The sequence below is a fragment of the Mandrillus leucophaeus genome, unplaced genomic scaffold, assembly GCF_000951045.1.
Source record: "Mandrillus leucophaeus isolate KB7577 unplaced genomic scaffold, Mleu.le_1.0 Scaffold236, whole genome shotgun sequence".
NCBI lineage: Eukaryota > Metazoa > Chordata > Mammalia > Primates > Cercopithecidae > Mandrillus > Mandrillus leucophaeus.
In genome coordinates this window covers 5885603-5906633 of record NW_012102432.1, presented here as the reverse complement: position 1 = coordinate 5906633, position 21031 = coordinate 5885603, and the positions used below count along the sequence as shown (strand labels likewise).

The 21031-nt window shown below is 38.2% G+C and overlaps 1 protein-coding gene and 1 pseudogene across 1 annotated transcript in view; one reads left to right on the top strand and one right to left on the bottom strand.

Moving 5' to 3' along the window:
- Positions 1–82: 82 nt before the first annotated feature.
- The window catches only part of UBXN2B (UBX domain protein 2B), a 43504-nt gene continuing 22555 nt past the window's right edge, over positions 83–21031 (top strand). Inside the window, exons 1-3 of the mRNA XM_011982186.1 lie at positions 83–288; positions 5638–5741; positions 19194–19344. Coding sequence (XP_011837576.1) covers positions 205–288; positions 5638–5741; positions 19194–19344 — 339 coding nt within the window. The 5' untranslated portion in view covers positions 83–204. The remainder of the gene's footprint in view (positions 289–5637; positions 5742–19193; positions 19345–21031) is intronic.
- On the bottom strand, positions 13269–16898 carry LOC105541246 (annotated as a pseudogene).

Below are 21031 nucleotides of genomic sequence, written 5' to 3'. Positions count from 1 at the left end.
GCGGAGAAATTCCCCGATCCCACTTACTTTAATGGAAAAAGGGAAACCCGAAGGGTGGGTCAGCACCGGAAATGGGGGCGCGGGTTCGGGTAGCGGGGACGCGCACGCACCTTGCACGTCTCCGCCCCTCCTGCGGTTGCCAGGCAACCAGCTCCGGAAGTTGCGGGAGGTGCGTCCGCAGCAGCCGCCGCTAGCCAGCGGAAGATGGCGGAGGGCGGCGGCCCTGACCCCGGCGAGAAGGAAAGGAGGTCTTCCGGACCGCGGCCTCCGAGCGCGCGGGATTTGCAGGTGAGGCGAGCAGCTCGTGGAGGGAGCGCTGCGGTGGAAGCGGGCTGGTGATGGCGCGGGCAGGTGCGAGTCGGAGGCCGCCTCTGGCCTCGGCGGAGCCTTTCCCTGACCCAGTCTGGGGATGGAATCGTGACTCCGGGGCCCGGTCTCCCGAGGTCGGCGCTTAGCACTGTGATGGTAGTGGACACAAGTGCCCGAGCCTCCAGCGCTGGTGCTTCGTCTCCCTTCCACCCCACGTACGATGTAAAAATAGCTATTCGTTTAGAATGACATTTTGCGGGGTCAGTTGGTTGGTTCACGGGTTGATGCTTCCTTCTTGAGACTTACTCCAGAGGAAAGGTTGCTGTGGCCGCAGGGAAGTAGGCAATCACCTGAACAGTAATGATACGTGATTTGTTCTTTTTTGTCTTGGATGCTATTTCTGACTTGCTTACTTAAATATAAAAATGGTTCCATTTTATCAGGTGGCTTTTTCTTTTAAAGGGGTTAAGGAAAGCGATGCACGCTATGCCCATACAGCCTAGTTGTCTAAGCTATGGTCTTTAAAACATTGCACACAAGAAACAGGGAAATAAAACTTCGTAATGTCGTGTAGGACACTAGTATTAGTTAGCTAAATACTAGTGTACCAAATCCCGTTTTATCAGATACTAACGCCGCTTTTCTCATTTTCGGCTTTTTTGTGTCTCATTATAAGATTATTGATAAAAATTTAACAAGTAAATATCAGTAAGGAGATACTAAGGAGAATTTTGGTAGAACAGTTTTACTGTATTACCTTACAACCACACTTCATTCTAATGTGAACAAACCACCATCCATTGTAACATACTGCTGAGCTTTGGGCATGTGGAAATAAGGACATCAAATCCTTAGTCGGTGCTGAGCTCTGTTGATGGGTCTGTAAGTGTAAAAGACATTTCTACCTTCTGGAAACCTAGAGTTTTCTTCGGAGAAATAGGATATGAATACATTTAGCATAACATTTTAAGATGGAGTATGATTGGGTGCCAAAATAAACAGTGCATAAAGCGAAGAATTTGGAGACTGCAGAGATCAGTGTAAGTTTAGGAGGTGAACTCAATGTAGAATAGTTCCAGCTCACATAGTTGGTTCAGTAGTAGTAAACAGTATCAAGAGTTAGAAGGCTGTTGTGTACCTCATCTTTCCTATTATAAACCCACATCACTGAGAGGCAGCATAGGGTTAGTAGTCCCACCAATTTTGGTTTGCCTCTTAGTCCTGCTACTTAGTAGTTTTGTGAACTTAGGAGAAAAGTCTTAACCTGTCTTATCCTCATATGTCTTCATTTGTAAACTGAGGAGGGTCGGGGTGCTGGTGGTGGTGTAAGGATTAAATAGTGTTGTAAAGGGCCTATGCAAAATTCCTACATTATCCTGGTCAGGTTGTTGCTGGGCAAATATTTGGTTCCTTTTTCCTCAAAGGAGAAAGATGCTGTAACTTTCCCTGGTTAGTCACTTCTAATATCATTAAAGTTAATGCAGTATGTAGCTTAATGTCCTTTCCCTAATTTAAATCCATTTCTTCTTTTTATATGAAAAGTGAGAATAGCTTGGTTAATGACCACCTGATTCTTGGCAAATTATTTGCAGACTTAATCCAAGGATCAAAGTATGATTAATGTTTGGAGATACTCTGGTAGATGTTGCTAATTGTGAGAATGCCTTCATTTCCACCCTAAGTTATGATGGGGATTTTTTTTTTTCATCTCCTGTGTACTGGTAGGTTAGGACAGTAGGAAGATAACTGATTTCTTTATGAATGTGATTTGGTGTATCAAGTACAGTATCTAAGTATTGATAATCTTTCCTTTAGAACTTAATATGAATGTGAAGAACTTGCAAAGAAACTTGAAAACAGCCAAAGGGATGACATATCAAGAAATAAAGTATGTATCAAAAGTTTAAAAGAATTAAATAATGTTCTTCCCAAATGATATCTTGGATATTGATTATTTATAGATTATCTTGTTACGTTTAATCTAGACATGCTTATCTTAAGAGTTACCCAGTTCCTGCAGCTTTCAGTAGATATTTCTTTCTTCTCTAACAGCTTGCTGTAAGAGTCTTTCAGAGTGAGTGAAGGGGGAACATATTACTAATTGGAACAAGCAGAATTACCCCTAAGTAAGTGTATCTTAGCCGCCATGCAGTGTAAGGTTTCTCAGTATCTAAATCAGGAGGGAGTGTTCCAGGTACCACCAGAGAAAAGCTACACAGTTGCTTCCCCAAAGGCTTCCCAGCCTTGGGAGCCCCCAAGTTACAAACTGCAGACTCGGAACTCTTTTTTTGCATATCAGAGTAGATTTTCATAGCTCCCTTCATCCACCTCAAATAAGGAAATGGTCAGTGGGAAAGTTAGGGGTGGGATTGTTAGTGGCAAAACTAAGCCCAAAACCTCATCAGTGTTCAATAGTATTTCTGAATTGCTTTCTCTTCTGGTGTCCCTCAGCCCATCCACACACAAGTGCATTAAGGTATTTAGTTGTATACTCTGTCCCAGTGTTGCTCCACATATTATGTGTTTCTATATAGGTTGGACGGGTAGGAAGTGAGAACAGGGATAACTTCAGTATTACTAGGGTTAGGATTGGATTTGTTAGGATGGACTCAATAGTGGCCACTATAAAGGAGAAGAATTAAAATGCCTGATAACTGTTGCCACAAGGACCCTAATCCTATTGAATATCATTATTCTGTATTGTTGATTCTCTAGTGTGCATCTATGACCTGGGAAGGCTTGTCAAAGATTGCTGGGCCCTACCCTAGAGTGTGATTCACTGGTTCTAGAGTAGGGTTTAAGTATATGCATTTCCTACAAGGTCCCAGGTGTCTGTATAATAATCATTTATTACGGCTTCTAGAATTGGTTACTCTAAGGCTGAGAATTCCAGTACTTTTAATGCTGTATACTTGATTTTCTTACCCAATTCCTTTGCTTTCAGGTTTCAAGTTCTTCACATTTCAAATTCTGGAGGAAAAATTATCAATACTTTACTTACATAGTTTATCCTCTGCGTATTATTGAAACATTTTCTTAATAATGTTTTGAGATTTTATTGTGTTAGTTTTGACCAGTACTTCAATTAATATTTATCAATTTAAATTATCATTTCCTCTTTTGATGTAGTATCATCTGCTATGTTAAATAATATAAATTAAATTTCTTTGTAGTATTTACTAATGAACTTATGCCATATGATGCCATATGGCATCAACTGCCTCTAAATACCACTCATTTTCTAAGTTTTTAATGATGTACCATTAATAAGTAGGATCTTTCAGCCAGGTAGACTCTTCAATATCATTTTCCTGATATTCCTCTTTTGTTAATGTTATGTTCCACATTCCATGGGGTCAGAGGCATTTTTGCTTTTTTAATTTATGTCACCAAAGAAAATTGTTATTTGATTGAAAGTATTTATTTAAATCTTATTAAAGCAAAAAACATATAGCAAATATAACCCCAATTTAAAATCAATCTGTCTATATCTATTTCTGATTCGTTTATACTATGTTCTTTATATAATTCAACGTGAATTTGTTGCCTTTTAGATACAATATTAGAAACAGTTTGAGAAACTTAAAATCTACTTGGGGAAATAAAACAGCAAAAGTACACAAGTAATGACAACATAATGCTTAATATGAATGTCACTGGGGTTTCACGTGCTATGAGTATTTGAAAAAAGACATTAAGAAAATTAGAAAAGATTTTGTGAAGGAGAGCTGAAATGGGCCTTTGAAATACAGATGACATTTTCATTGATGAGAATAGGAGTATCATAAAAGTAATTCATAAAGCTGACATAATCAACTCAGAAGGAAATCCATAAAATAGTATTACTTTAAAGAAATTTCAGGGAGGTAAAATTTCTGAAAAGTTTTGTCCCTAGTCATCAGACTTCGTATGTGCATGTCTGTCTGTGTCTCCTCTGTCGTTTGTTTGTTTTTTGTTTTGTGTTTTTGGAGGGGATGGGGTAATAAAGGACCATAAGGAGATACAACACTGCGGGAAGAAAAAAAAAACTTGGGGAAAAGGAAATACTGATAAAATCATTGCCAAACACTTAAGAATAATATCTTCTAGTGATGGAACACGTGCTTTGTGCTTTCCATACATTATTTAATCCTTCAAATGACTCTGTGGTGATTTTTTTATAGACATTTGAAGATGTGGTAACTAAGGCTGAGAGAAATTAAATAATTTGCCCAAGATCACACAGTAAGTGCCTAAGTTAGGATATAAATTCAGTCCTTTTAGATTACCAAACACTTCTATGATTCAGATTTCTAGCAAATCTGGTACAAATATGAATGTTACTGAATGTGAGAGGGTAGGGGGAAAAAAATTAGAAGTCTTTCATTTTATTTTATTTGTGTATATTTTAAAAGTTGACTAAGAGAATTTTTAAAGAATTAATGTTGCCCCAATGCCCTGTTCTTCTTGGAGGTAGTTTTAATATCATTTATGTGTCTAAAAGGAGCATTTTAATCTATTTTGTTTTTGTTTGGTTTTTGTTTTTTTTTTTTTGGTTTTGGTTTTTTTTTCAAAAAAAACCAGAGATTATGGTAATGCCAATTATAATTGAATAGCCACAGGATCATTAAGGAAGGTTGTTGAGTTATCCAAAGATGTCAAAAGTTAGAAAAAATTCTATACAATACTGAAATATTGTATTACTTTTTAAAATTCCATTTCAAGAACAAATATAGTTTTATTTCATTTTGAAATAAACTATCCAGCCAATATCTAGAATGTATAATTTGGTAATATTACTTTCTAAATGGTATATAAACCATATAAAATTTATGGTCTTGTGTTGTTCAGAAACTTGTTTTCCTAAACAGGTTGAAATATATATGTTTGGTGGACTTTTAAATAGAATACTTCTAAAGTTGTTTTATGTGCTTGGAGTTTGAAAACTTGAATAGCGGAATGAAACTATTTTATGAGATCTGATGAAAGAAGCTGACATTAGTGTGAACATCTTCAGGAATTCTTAAAAGAATTGCACATGAATTTTAGGTTTAAATTTGAAAATGGTTTGTTACTTAAAACAGATTTTGACACTGTTGAATAGTTAATTGAAAATAATCAAGTAATTATTTTAACTTAAAGTTATTCTAATAGATGTGGCATTTTGGTTAGTTCCATAAAATGAGATGCGGTAAGTTTATCTCAGAAAGGAATCATCTGAAGCAGCAGCTTTTTTCATGAAAAGTCTTTACCACTCAATTTTAAATTAATGTTCTATACATAACTTCTAGTTGTAGTTAAGAGGTTATTCCTAGTGTTATACTTTGTAACAAGCCTGTTATTATGTAGTTGGCCTTGGCAGAATTGTATGAAGATGAAGTGAAGTGCAAATCTTCCAAGTCTAACAGACCTAAAGCTGCAGTCTTCAAGAGCCCACGGACACCACCTCAACGGTAAGTTTTATTTTGTTTTGTCGTAAAAATAAATTACAATTCTTTCTAAAATTTTACTAACTTCAAATTGTTTTAAATGGCCTTTTTCAAGGTTTCTTCAGTAATTTTTAAAAATTATTATTCCAAGGGCAAGGCAGATTTGGATAAAAAAGAAAAGATTAATATCATTTAGGTACTATTTTAAGAACTTTTACAATCAGAAAGCTAAAAGAAACTTACGGAAAAATTACCTTAAAATACCTAATATTTTGGTATGTATCATATGAAATTATATCCTGAATACTATTTTTGTTGGACACAGTGATTCTTTAATATTTTTTGAGTTGTAGGACTCATTAAAGGTCTGATGAAAGCTGTAGAATTCTCCTCTCAAAACAACTTTCATGTGCAAGTTTGTCATTCGTTTTTAAGAGTTTGTGTGTTTCTTGAAGCCACTTGAAGCCACTTCATGGAGCCTCTGCAGGTCTTTTGTCCTCCATTTAAGAATCTATGATTTTTGAAGTCTGTCTTTTCCTCCTTTGGGTGATGATTCCTCCAGTGTGTGACATCCTAAATAGTATTTGTTGTTATTAAAATCCCTGAAGTATAAAAACAGCCAACTATGAAGATTTAAGAGATGAGAATCAGGTGTATTTTATTGCTGTGAGTTTTCTTGTTGCCAGGAATGTTTTCATTTACATCTTTTTAGTACTGTAAGTATCATCCCTGGGGAAGAAATGTCAGTTTTCCCATTATATCTTATTCTCAGAAAGTCCATTTTATAAGTTTTCAATTCATCAAAAATCAAGACTAGTAAATACTGTGTTTACTTCACCTATATTCGTCAAGTTGTTAAAATGTTACATTGAACTTGTGTACACATGTATTCTCTCTCTTTTTTACTCAACTATTTGAAAGGAAATTGTAGCCATCATGACACTTCACCTCTAGATACTTCAGCATGGGGCTCCTAAGAAGAAGCACACACTTAAAAAATTGATAACACAGTACACCTTACAAAATTAGTAATAATCGAGATGGGGAGTGTTGACTTATGCCTGTAATCCCAGCACTTTGGGAGGCCAAGGTGAGCAGATCACTTGAGGTCAGGAGTTCAAGACCAGCCTGGCCAACATGGCAAAACCCCATCTCTCCTAAAAATACAGAAATTAGCTGGGCATGGTGATGTGGGCCTGTAATTCCAGCTACTCGGGAGGCTGAGGCATAGGAATCACCTGAACTTGGGAGGCAGAAGTTGCAGAGAGCCGAGATGGTGCCACTGCACTCCAGCCTCAATGACGGAGGAGGACTCTGTCTCAAAAAAAAAAAAAATGAATAGTAATTCTATGATGCCATTTAATGTATAGTCTGTAGTCAGATATCGCTTATAGCTTTTTCTTTGGATTTAGGATTCAACCAAGGACATTGCATTGCATTTAATTATTCCTGTTTTGAATTTCTGAATACAGAGAATTCCCCCCACCTTTTTATTGTTGTTTTTAGCTCAGCTGCATAATCTAAAATTTATTATGTTGACTTTTTTAGAGAGTCTAGGCCAGAGGTCTTATAAAATTTCTAACATTCTAGATACTGTTTCCTCATGATTTGATTTTTATTAGAGTTTCTGTCAAGGATGCTAGATAAGTGATATTGTCTGCTATTTATTACGTGACAACAGGGGTCATAATTTCAGGATTTTTCACCATTAGTGATATGTTCATTTGGTCAAGGTGCTGACCACCACAGCACTCCATTGTAGAATACTGTTTGTCCTTTGTAATCAGCAGGTTGGTATCTTGACACTCTTTGAACATCCTATTCTTTCATTTAATTCTTTATACATACAAAATACTGTGTTTTTAGCTGCTGCTTTAATTTGTATGTTCTCCCAAGTCTTGAAAGTACTTAATATGTATCTGTGTACTTACATTTTACTCACCATTTGGCCACTGTTTCTCCAGTTTGAACATAAAGTGAATGAATTAATATTCAAATTCTTATCATAAGATTGCTGTATTAATATTTTCTTTGCTATTCAAATATAATCACTAAGATATTTCAGTGAAGGGTTTTCTTTTATGCTGTCTGAAACAATGTCATCATTAATAGGTATAATTCAGTAATCCAGTTTTTAAGGATTTTGTGCCTCACATTTGATCTCTAGGATAATTTATCTATCGAAAGAACTGAGCTTCCTTAAAATATATAGGTTGAGACGTAAACTGTGTTGAATCTGTTTATAATACAATGTATAGCAAATTGTTCGCAGTCTTTTTTTCTAAGTATGATTTTTTCTAATGCTAAGTGTACACTTCCTTCCAAGTTTCATTGTATTTGTACGGATCTGTTTGGTACAGAAAACAGTGCTTATTTTCATGGTCCACCTCCTTTGGTCTATATTTGAAATCAAAACAGTTATTGTCTCATTGTCACTTTAAGCCAAGATGGTTTCATTATCTGAAACTCTGGACATAAAGTAGTCTGTGTTTTTAATTTACAGGAGGAGTTATGTAATCTACAGAAAGACCATTAGGATACAGTCTGATGCCTGTTTTGACATATTCATTCATGAAAAGTTACATATCACAATCAGAACTTAGATATGTCCTCTACAAGTCATTATATAGTAGTATTGCTTTGAGAATTAAATGAAATAAAGTGGATAAGATGCCTAGCACAGAGTTGATACTTAGCTGGGCCTTAAGAGGATTTAAGATATTAGGAGTTAGATAAGCACAGAAGACAAGGGACAAAATTCCAGGAACAGAGAGTCACATAGTCAAAATGACCAGAGGAACCAGAAAAGGAACCAGCAGAACTTTAGTAGCTTAGTAGCAAATAAGGTTGGATAGATGAGGGTGCAGCCAGGAAGGCTTTCATAGGCACGTGACCTGTGCTATTGGACAAGGCCCCATGCTTAGAAGGGCCCTGTGCTTGGAGTAATGCTTTGCTGTTACTGTTTTGAAATTCTTAATTGGTTTTGAACAAGGGGACTCCCATTTTCTCTTTGCACTGGGTGCCACAAATTATGTAGCCAGTTCTGGATACAACCTTGAAGACCAAGAAGATAAGTTGCAGCTGTGTAGAAGGCAGTGGAAAGTCAGTTCCTCTTTTAATAAAAATTTAATGACAAAACTATAGTACAGTGTGTTAAAAACTTTGACTCGAGATAGACATATCTCAGTTGTAATTTTTTTGTTTTCATATAAGAAAATGGTTTTATTCCTAATTTTCAGTTCCCATACAGTTTACAAATACACTTTTACTCTGATAATACAGCTTTGCAACTAGCAAAGCAGTTGCTCTAACACCCATAAATACAGGTGGGGAGACAATTAACATCCACTAATGTTTCTCTACATAAAGTATTCTTTTAATGTCATTTTTTAAAAAACAGTTGCAAATAGGCTACATAATATACGTGGGCAAAAAGGCAATTAAGTGAATCTCTTGAAACACTAAATGTATAATAAACAGCATATTATCAACATTTACATGATTCACATCAAAATGATAACATCCTAAAACGTATTCCTTTTAAAGGATAGATTTATCAATAAAATATTACATATCTTTTACTCTGGTACAGTACTTCATATACTGTAGGAAAATTAATTGTAGGTCTAGTCATCAGCTTAATCAGGGATTCCTTTCCCATTAGATTTTATTAATAAAAGAATCACAATTAGGTCATAAACAGGCAAATTATTAATTACATGATTTGAGGCTTAGGATAAAAACTGTCAAAATTAGTTTGATATACAGCTAAGTTACATGACCCACTAAAACCAACTGTTCAATAGTTTTTGCCTCCTGTGAACTGCCTGTAGTGAAAAAGGAGCAAATTTTTAATGATAAAAGATACAATAAACTATATTTTGGAACTTTTTAAGAGGAAGAAGGAAAAAATATTTCAACAAAATTAAGGGCAAATACAGATCCTAACAAAGGCATTCTGACATCAGGGAGGCCATGTGCTTGCTATATGTAAAACTTGATTCCCCCAACAGCATACAGAAAATAAAAACTGCACTGGCTTTGTGGTTATGTCTACAGTCTACGTTTCCCTTATGGATACTAAGCTACAACAAAACACTTCACAGTTGCAAACCTTTCCACATCCCCCTGTACTAAAAATAACTCGAAATTATTAGTTCTTGAAATCCCCAATAAAATAACCTCTAACAACTGTCTTGACCGTTTTCATGACTGTTTCCCCGAAGCAACTGGGCTCTTTAAAGAGTGCACACACACCAAGAAAGTCCTACACATTTTCTCATCCCCATTTAGCCACATTTGAAAAGACCTTGATTTCAGTGGGAGAGATGACTGTAAGTTTCAGGAGGGCCACACACTAGACATGAAGTGCCTTTTAGTTTTTTCTTTTTTTTTTTAAGTTATTAAGACTGTGAAATGTCTTTTTTTTTAAACCCCAATACCTTGTGGCAGATAACTCTTTCACCCCAAAATATGAAATCCTATGCTTATAATTTTAAAATCCTCAGTGAGCTCTGGAGTATTGTGGATATTTAATACCTACCAGCTACCTAGAAGTAGACGGCATCCAGGTATTTGTCACACCGACTTTCCAAATAACCTGATTCACCCATCACTGACTGCTCTGGCCCTGGGCTCTCTTGACTTCTTCAGAAACCACCTCTTTGGAACTTTAATATCCACAACTTTTTTTTTAAACCTGCACCTTGAGCTTTCTCCATCATCCCAGCCTCCCTGCCTGATTCCATCCCATGTAAAGTAACCTCATCTGAGAACTTGCAATCACCTTTTACCAAACACATGATAAGCCTTAGCAACCTAGGGACTGTGATAACTCTGGCCTTGGCCTGAGTTTACATAAGAACATGATAGTTTGCTGACCTCATGGAGGGAAATCTAAATGAAATCAATATAACAAACAAAGCTGGCCAAGATCAGTATTTCCATTATGAGTATAAAAGCAACTGATCTTAAGCAGCAGGCAGAGATGTTTATGCAGGAGATATATTTGTACAATCAAACTCTTGTGTACTGGTGAAGGACTTTACCCGCAAAGTCAAGTCAAAACAAAACCAAAGCAAAATGGAGAATGAGGTCAGTGTCACAATGCAATGAAAAGAACAGGATTCAAGCTTCTTGCTGCAAGTACTGAACTGGGATCTTTTTCTTTACAAGTTTGACTGGAAGACAGCAGTCATGACATTTCCCTAATAAGGGAATACCTTTAGGCCACACCTGTGTTCTGAAGCAATTCAAAGTTCAGTGAATATTGGGGTGCGGGGGTAGGGGCTGATACACATTTTGTCAGTGAGAATAGCAGCCAAACTAACTCAGAGTCTTAAAAGACTGAGAGACCTCAGAAAGGAACTACTACCAAGGCTGGATTTAGGCCTTCCTTTCAGGAGCCAAAGTCAGAAGAATCCAAGGAGACCATAACTTCACGGCAAAGATGCCATAGCATTTCATTACTGTCACAAAAGTCAACCAATGATATTTTCATTGAAATATCCGCACTGAATGATGATTCAACACGAGGCAAAGAGGGATGTCTTTGGAGAAGGCACTTAAGGTGGAACATTAGCAAATCTTACCGTTTGGGTAAAACAAAAATGAGTTTTTTCAACCTTGCTGGAGGCCAGTTAGGGCTGTTCCTTCTCACTGTGGCCTGACTAAAAACCAGTGGCATCAAGAAAGAGTCACATTTCCCAAGTCTGGGGGTGCCCCAGTGAGTGGTGCTGCTCTCAAAAGCCCTGTGTCCCTAAACACATCCATCCTCACAAGATCAGTTTCTACAAGTGCTGGTTCCAAAAATAGGCTCAGGATCGGCAGAAATCATTCAGGAAGCTTCTTGAAGCTTTATTTCTCAGTCTGACTTTCAGCTTGTCTCAGCTACTGTAAGCAGCTTCGGCTTCCCAAGGTCACTAGCAACTTCTACTTTTGCTAATATCCTTGGTTTTCCATGGCACTGGCTGTGACTGTCTGTTAGACTAGTGGCCCCCCAATTAACTGCACCTCCACTTCACACTCTTTTTTAAAATCTGGGCTGGGCATGTGACTTGTTTAGTAAGTAGAGGGCATACTCCAGCTCTCTTCTGATTAGAAAAAATCATCATCATCATTATCATCAATAGAGGGCAGTAGAAGGGAAGCTGCGACAATTCTGGACTTCAGTCTTCAGAAGGCCTGGCCACTTCCGCTTTTGAGCTCTTGGAAGCTCTGAGCTGCATGTCAGAGGTCTAGCTACCTGCCAGCCAGGCCACTGAAAGATACTACACGAAGAAGGAGAGACAGCACTGCAGGCAGAGAGAGAAGCCCAGCCATCCCAGTCTCTGCGCCAACCTGCTGACCACATGAGTGACAACCTGCAGGCTGGCAGGAGAACAGCCCAGCTGAGCTCAACTCAGATTGAAAACAGTTGGGGGTACAGTTTTTTTTGTTTTTGACACAGAGTCTCGCACTGTCGCCCAGGCCAGAGTGCAGTGGCGTGATCTCAGCTCGCTGCAAGCTCTGCCTCCTGGGTTCATGCCATTCTCCTGCCTCAGCCTCCTGAGTAGCTGGGACTACAGGCGCCCAGCTAATTTTTTGTACTTTTAGTAGAGACAGGGTTTCACTGTGTTTACCAGGATGATCTCGATCTCCTGACTTCGTGATCCACCCACCTGAGCCTCCCAAAGTGCTGGGATTACAGGCGTGAGCCACTGTGCCTGGCTGGGAGTTGGTTTTTTTTTTAAGACACTAAAGTTTTAGGGTAAGTTTGTCAGCAACATTTGACAACCAAAAACACTGGTTATTCATAGATACCTTTTTCCTAAGTAGAAGACAGTTACTCAGATGCAAAGAAAATATAGCAAACGTTTTCCCACCACAACTTTCTCAGTCAACAGCCTAACTATAATTGGTCATCGGCTGGGGGGAAAAAAAAAAAGCCACACCTCTTAATTCATAAATATCCGTGATTCTTTTTCTATGACTCTTTAATGCCAATGCAAAGGTAGACCAGTCAACTTCTGACAGTCTCAGGCAGTGGCTTAACCAAAAATAGAAGCCATCAAAATGAATTATCCACTATTGGATGCATGATGGTAAATGAGATTGTTCTCACTTTTCTAGGACATTGTTACTTAATTTTCCCAAATCATTTCTTCTTATCCCCCACAGTGAGGAAAAAAAAATTAAACTGGTTAAGGTTATAAAAAGAAAAAAAAAAAAAGCCTATTACTAGAATTTGAATCCCCATAATCTGCAAAATATAGCACACAATTTAACTGCTTCCTCAATTTAAAACAAAATTCTATAAAATGTTATCTACATTGTAGAGATGATTCTTCTTGTCTGAGGAAATGAGTAATTGGGAAGCAGGTATCGTTGAGTTAAAATACAGTGATCTTTAAATGGTTTCAAATTTTGCTTATCAAAAGGTAGTCAACCACAATGCAAGCTTTCCAAATCCAAATTCGGTCTTCACATAAACTTTCTTGCGAAAGTTTGATCTTTTTAGGGAGAGGGTGAAAGTCCACATCTATTTCTGTGCTGAAGTTTTGGCAGGTTTTCTCATCTGAAACTCTTCTGCTGTTGCATCAGGCCCACGTTTTCATGGACTGTCTTCTCTTTCATGGACTTTCATGCGCTGTCTTCTCTCGTTTCTCCACAGCGTGGCATTGGAGTACTAGGCGGAAGGGGGCTCTGATCTCCACTCGTCTGGTCCGCTAAAGAATACTTAATATTTGTATATTCGTGCCCTTTCTTCTTGCTTTTCTGCTCTTCTTCAATCCTGCGCTGTAGTGTTTCAGTATAATGCTGGACTGCCATATAGATAAATCGGTACTATGCTTCTGTCTGGACCATCCCTGACCTCTGAGACCGCACCATCTGAATGGTTTTGGGAACGTCAGTGTCGCAGTCAACACCTTTCTCTCTGATGATGTCAATCAGAATATCAATCACAATGTATGTCCCTGTCTAGCCAATTCCAGCACTGCAGTACACCACGACCAGCCCTGCATCCATGATGCTCTCCCGCTTATGGTGCACCTCGTCCAGGAAGTCCAGCATGCTGCCGGGGTCAATGGGCACTCCGTGGTCTGCCCAGGTCCGAAAGTGGTATTGCCAGACCGTTCTCTCCATATTCCCCTGTCCAACCTTTGAAAGTTTAAGTTCTCTTAGCGTATATTCATGAGCGGCGCTTTCTTTGACGTTCCTAACACGCATGCCATATTCTTTTAGAGCATACTCATCAGGCCAGTATTTGACACATTTACTCTTTCCTCTCTCCACTTCTTTCATTATCATGACAATCACTCAGGAGTTTTCTTGGAACACCGTCTGCCAAAAGTCGTTCACCATGTTTTGCAGGCAGCCTTGTGTGGCAATGTAACTCTTTCTGGGCTTTGAATTGTTACACTTGGTTTCAAATTCAGGCATGATGATATTTGCATTGATGTCATCTGAAACAGGCTCATTGGGATCACCATCGTGTAGGACAATCCTGGTATGATCAAAGGGCAGGATGTTTTTATATCTGTTTTTGTTTTTGTCTTCTTGCCTTTGACCCTCTTTCAGCTGTAGAGAAGTTTGCACTCCTGTTGTTGTAGCGTCTCAAATTCTTCTCAAAAGCCTTGTTTGACTTTATCCGTGGTCTCAGCTAATTTGCTTAGTTCTCAAACTCTGCTTTCTATTTCGGCAGCACTTACACGAGTCGTGTTAAGGGGCTACAACATCTGTCAAGGAATCAAACCATTGTCCTCCACCAACGTTGTATTTCAGTTCCTGACAGCAGATTATAACATGGGTCACTTTAGTCTTGCTGTTATTGCTCTCCCCTTTGTCATCACCGGTGCACACAGAGAGAACAAAATCTCCAAGGTGGCTCTGGCTCTTTCATACAAGAAAACTACCATGTTTTCCTTTTTCAGTTAATAATTTCTCTGCTTCTTTCTCAGAGAGGTGTCCATGAAACCACCTTTCAGAGGTAGGATCTGCACAGTTCAGAGGATATTCAAGCTCAGTAACATCTCCATTCTTCTCTTTTAATTGCCTGTGATGTTCTGTGTAATACTGGACCAACTCAGCGAAAGTGGCAAATTTCTCCCCTCCATACAGGTCATGGAAATCACCAGTGTTCTGAATCTTTTTATTTACTTGTTTATTTATTTATTTATTTTTGAGATGGAGTCTCGCTCTGTCGCCCGGGCTGGAGTGCAGTGACGCAATCTCAGCTCACTGTAAGCTCCGCCTCCTGGGTTCATGCTATTCTCCTGCCTCAGCCTCCTGAGTAGCTGGAACTACAGACGCCTGCCACCATGCCCAGATAATTTTTTGTATTTTTAGTACAGACGGGATTTCACCATGTTAGCCAGGATGGTCTTGATCTCCTGACCTTGTGATCCGCTCGCCTTGGCCTCCCAAAGTGCTGGGATTACAGGCATGAACCAACGCGCCTGACCCAGTGTTCTGAATCTTGATGTGGGTGACAGCTCCATTTCTTCTAACAGAAAGTGTGTAGTCTCCAGGGTTACTTTTACTAGCCCTTGCCAAAAAACTGCCATCAGCTCCTCTTGTCAACAGTAGGTTTTCTGCCTCCACCCCAGTGATATTTGAGTGAAATCATCTTTGCGATATCGTGTTCCTCCTGCCCTCCGGCTCTGTGACGGACCCACTCCTTGCTCAGGCTCCGCTGGGCTCGGTCACATCAGGCTGGCCCGAGGGAGACCCGCTCAGGACCAGACGTGGGACAGAGCCAGCCGGCTGTGCACAGACCTCACTCCAAGCCTGGGGATCCTGGAGACGGCAGTTGCCCCCCGGGGCTGACTTGCTTCTCCTCCCTGTAATTTTTTTTTTCTCTGTCTTCTCATAAGGTTTTGCCAATTGGCAAGTTATTTAAACTACTTCAGTCTTAGTTTTCTTACCTGTAAAACAGGAATAATACCATTGTTAGGAGGGTTAACTAAACACATAGTCATCCCTTGATAAATGTTAGCTATTACTATTCATTTAGGAAAATAGGACTGGCAATACTATATAAAGTTAATGATGATGGGGAGAACAGGATAAAGAGGGAAAGAAATCAAGACAGAAACAATTGAGGTAAACTAAGGAATGAGGTAAACAATTTTGGATTCAAGGCCAAGGACGGTGGCTCACGCCTGTCATCTCAGCACTTAGGGAGGCTGAAGCAGTGCACATCGCTTGAGCTCACGAGTTCAAGACCAGCCTGGGCAACAGGGCTTAAACCCCGTCTCTACAAAAAATAGCCAGGCGTGGTGGTGCACACCTGTAGTCCCAACTACTCGGGAGCCTGAGGTGGCAGGACAGCTTGAGTCCGAGAGGTGGAAGTTGTAGTGAGCCAAGATCACGCCACTGCACTCCAGCCTGGGCAGTAGAGCCATATGTTGTCTCAAAAAATATATAAATAAAATAAATTTTGGATTGAGGTAGTGACAGTGGAATGGAGAGAAAAGGGTGAAATTAATGCAGGATATTTTCAAGGTGTTTATTATAGAAATGTAATGACATGGGATATAGGGAGTAAGCCAATGGGAAAGAGAGAAAACTTAAATGTTTTAAATTTGGGATACAGGAAAAAGTGTGATTGTTAATGGGAGGGCTTATGTGTAGAAATAGCTTCAGTTTTGGAGATGAACTTGATTAAAGTAGAACTATCTGGCAAGTGCTTTTAAATTCAACACTGGACCATAAGTGAGTAGTAAAAGCATATATTTGAGAGTCATCTGTATAGAAAAGGTTATCTTTGGCGGTGGATAAATATTTTGATGATCAAATGAGCTTAAATAGAGGGGAATTGAAGTCAAGGATATAGGCATATTTATGTAAGAGGAGGAGGAAGAAATTCAGTAAAATAGAGAAGGAGATGTTGGATCCCATTGGGCAAAGAAACAAGCAATTTTGGTATGATGGAAGTCCAGGAGAGGGTTCAACTATGAAACAACGGAAGGGAGAAGAAGGATAGACTCAAAAGGATCAAATGTTTCAGAAAGTGGGGTAGTAACTGAGGAAAGTCTTTTGTGTTTGGCAATGAGAAAATAACTCAGAACCTTTGAGAATTCAGTAGCAAACCTTGAGATTCAGTAGCAAAATGGGAGCAAAAATCTTACCGCAGGGAGTAAATGCATGGGAAATATGGGCACCAGTCACAGTCAATATGTTTAAGGTTTGGGTAATCATCATTAGGAGCTAAAAAGATTGAAACCGCCCAGCTCTTCTGAAGTTGGGAACATTATCAGTGAGTAACCCCTATCACCATTTTCATTCAACTTGTAGTGGAGGTTTTAGTCAGCACAATGACATGAGAAAAACAAAAGTATACAGATTGGAAATAAATAAAATAAAGCTCATTATGTGCAATGATATAATTGCATACAAAGTAAACTATGAAAGACTCTGGTTCTTTTTCTGATTCCTCTGGTCATTTTGATTTTTTCCTCCTGTGTACCTGTTCTTCATTCCTAGAATTTTGTCCCTTCTGTGCTTATCTAAGTCCTAATGTCCTAAATCCTTTTAAGGCCCAGCTAAGTGCCAATTCTGTACTAGGCATCTTTTATTCCTTTTCATTTATATTTAATAAGTTAGTTTGAATGAGTATAGAGAATTACTTCAGCAATCAATAAATATCATTGCCCCAAATATTCATGAAGAATTAAAGTTGAGGACTTACACTGCTGTATGCAAAGGCTTATTGTAAAGCTGAAATAGTTAAGAGAGTAAGAACTGACAGTAGACCATGGACCAAAATAAGAGAACTTAGAATCGTAGACACACATAAATAGCAACTTGATTTATGACACTGCAAAGCAGTGAGGGACAGAATTTCATTATGTGATACTGGGACAAATGGACATTTATATGGAGGAAAAACAGTTCTTGTCCTCTACCTTATACCACCTACAAATGTCAGTTGCATATGGGTTGTGGATCTAAATACAGAAATTAAAACAATAAAATTTCTGGAAGAAAATAGAATATCTTTATGACCTTAGAGTAGGCAAAGATTTCAAATAATAAAAACCATTAACCATAAAGGAGATAGGAAATCATTTGCTATGACTGATTTTTGCAGTAAGGTCTTTCTCACTAAGACTGAAATAAAAAGGAATGATTATTCACTTTGCCAGATTAGAGACGTGGAAAGCCTTGAAGGTGACTTCCGTTCCTTGTTTCCAGGGCACTCCAGAGAGGGGAGGAGTGTTACAGCAGCAGACAGCTCCAGCAGGAAGCGTTGCTTTGCTTTGCTTTTCTGTATTTGTCGTAGCTACCTAAAATAATCTGCTTCTAACACTAAGGCTTGTCTTAAAAGCCAACTAGGGCAGTGTTCAACCTTGCTTGCTACCCTGGACCCTTGAGTGTAAGCTTGGGAGGAAGGCTTCCATAGGCTCCTGCTCTAGATAAATTTGGACCCAGTGTACTTCTCCAGAGCACTGGCAGGATGAAGCCCCACCTCCACCTTCTGCAGTTTGTAGGGTTTAGTAGGGTTCTCCTGGTGTCTTCTTGTTCTCCATCCTGATGGATCTTTTCCTTCCTTTACTGCAAAGTGAGAGCTGGTCTGTTCTTTCCTCTATCTTATTCAGTTTTGCATATATTCTAATTTAGGAGAAAGCCTTGAAGGTGAATTCCGTTCCTAGTCTCCAAGGCAGATATAATTTCCCCCCATTGTTTTGTTCTGTGTGTCAGTTCAATGTGAATTTAGGACTGAATTGGAGAGTTGTAAGTATTTTAACAAATGATATTTGATTGTCTTCTTACCCTGGAAGTCTCCCTGTTGATACTTCATTGGTTATAGTTTCTGATATTCTTGATAGAAAAAATCTTGAAAGATGAAAGTAGGTTATTAATCTTATGTAAAGGTAATTTTTATATTTCCTAGGACCATTTATGAAGTTGGAGTCAGAGTAGAAATTGGTCGCCAAAAAATTAGTCTAAATTATTTACTTTTAACAAACACAGGGGGTTATAAGGGAGTAGGTCTCTTTTAAATCCAAAAATCTCTGAAAAATAAATCCTCTATAGATAACCCTTTAGTTTAGAATTAGCTGTGTATACTGTCTAAAGCTAGAGATCTCGTCACTAACTAGGTCTCTACTGAGTGTGGCCTTCTTAGGGAGAAGGGACTATCTTTTGATTGTTGACACTGCTTTCCCTTCTACATCAGAAGTGCTGAATTAGTGCATGAGATGTATGTGATAAGCAGTTACAGAAGGCTGAGGGATCAGCAGGCAAGCCAGTTATCACACTGGAGCCTGAACTTGCCCTTAGAATCAATCTCTGCAAACTCAGTGAGAAAATATGTGATCTATTTCCTATTCTTTTCCTTAATCCCATTTTAAAAATTAAATATTCTCTTAGAAGTCAAAAGAATGCCTCTTTTTAAATAAAATACTTTTATTTTCATAAGACTATGTAGCTTTTTACTTTAGTTTATGTCTGTTATCCTAAGTTTTTATTGATGAACTAAAATGTTTAAAGGTTTTACTCAAGTGAACATGAATACAGTGGATTAAATATAGTTCGACCTTCAACTGGGAAAATTGTGAATGAACTTTTCAGAGAGGCAAGGGAACATGGGGCTGTCCCTCTGAATGAAGCCACAAGAGCTTCAGGTGATGATAAATCTAAGGTCAGTGAAACTAAATACACTGTTTCTGTATTTTACCTCCTCTTTCATTTTTATATTATTTACAAACATTGTTTTTCTAATTGTATATTTGTTTTAAATATTTGTTTCATTTTTATAAAATTATTTCTATTAATGATTGAAAGTTGAGACAATTTCTTACATTTCTGAACTTTTTAATTTACCTTTTAATTACAAAATAATTAGTAGAGTCACAGGCATTTGCAAAAAGAATACAGGGAGGTTTCACATACCTTTCACCTAGTTTCCCCCAACGGTTACATTTTACATGATTATAGTATAATATGAAAGCCAGGAATTTGGCATTTCTCTGTGTCTGTGTCCTTTTATCACCTGTGTAATCACCCAACTGAAGCTCTCCTTCATAGCCCACCCATTTGCACTCACACCCCGTCTCTCCTACCATCCCTAACCTCTAGCCAATACCGGTCAATTGGGTTTTCATCTCTATAATTTTATCATGTTAAGAATGTTACACTAGCCAGGTGTGGTGGCTCATGCCTGTAATCCTAGCACTTTGGGAGGCCGAGATGGGCAGATCACAGTTCAAGACCAGTGTGGCCAACATGGTGAAACTCCTATGTCATACAAATGGAGTCATACAGTATGTGACCTTTTGGAATAGCTTTTTTCACTCAGCATAATGCCCTTGAAATCTATCAGAGTTATTGCTTGTATCACAACTTTGTTCCTTTTTCCTGAGTAGCATTTTATGCTCTAGATATACCACAGTTTAACCATTCATTTATTGAGGGATATTTTAGTTTCCAGCTTTTGACTGTTACAAATAAAGCTGCTGTGAGCAATTGGGTACAGGTTTTTTTACTTACATGTGGTTTTATTTCTCTGGGATAAATGCTCAGAAGTGCAATTGGTAGGTCATACATTAAGTGTATGTTTAGTTTAAGAAACAGCCAGACTATTTTCCAGAGTGGTTGTGCCATTTTGTATTCCCACATATATGAGAGAGCAAGCTTCGCTGCATCCTTTTCAGCATTTGGTGTTGTCACTATTTTTGATTTTAGCCATTTTGATGGGTGTGTGGTGATAACACACTGTGGTTTTATTTGATTTCTCTAATAACTAATGATGTTAATTTGCGTTTTCCTAATGGCTAGGGATGAACATCTCTTCATGTGCTTCCTTGCCATTATCTGTATTATTCTTTTCAAGGAAATATCTCTTCATTAATTTTTCCCGTTCTCTAATTGGATTATTTTGTTATTGTCAAATTTTGAGAATTCTTTGTATATTTTAATGGGTATGGGTTCTTTGTCAGTTAAATGGTGTGCAAATATTTTCTCTCAGAATGTCATTTGTATTTTTATCCTCTTAGCAGGGTTTTTCACTAAGCAAAGGAAATAAACTTGGATAAAGTCCAAGTTATTCCTTTTTTTTTGTTTTATGGATCATGCTTTTGCTGTATTGTCTAAGAACTTTTCACTTAACTGTAGGTCCCAAATATTTTCTCCCTTGTTATCTAGAAAAATGTTACAGCTTTACATTTAAAGCTATGATCTGTTTGAATTTTTTATATAAGGTGTGAGGTTGACACCAGAGTTTATTGTTTTGCTTATGGATATCCAGTTGCTCCAGCATCAATTCTTGAAAGGCACTCCTTTCTCCATTGAATTGCTTTTGTACCTTTCTAAATTTCTTTTTTTTTTTT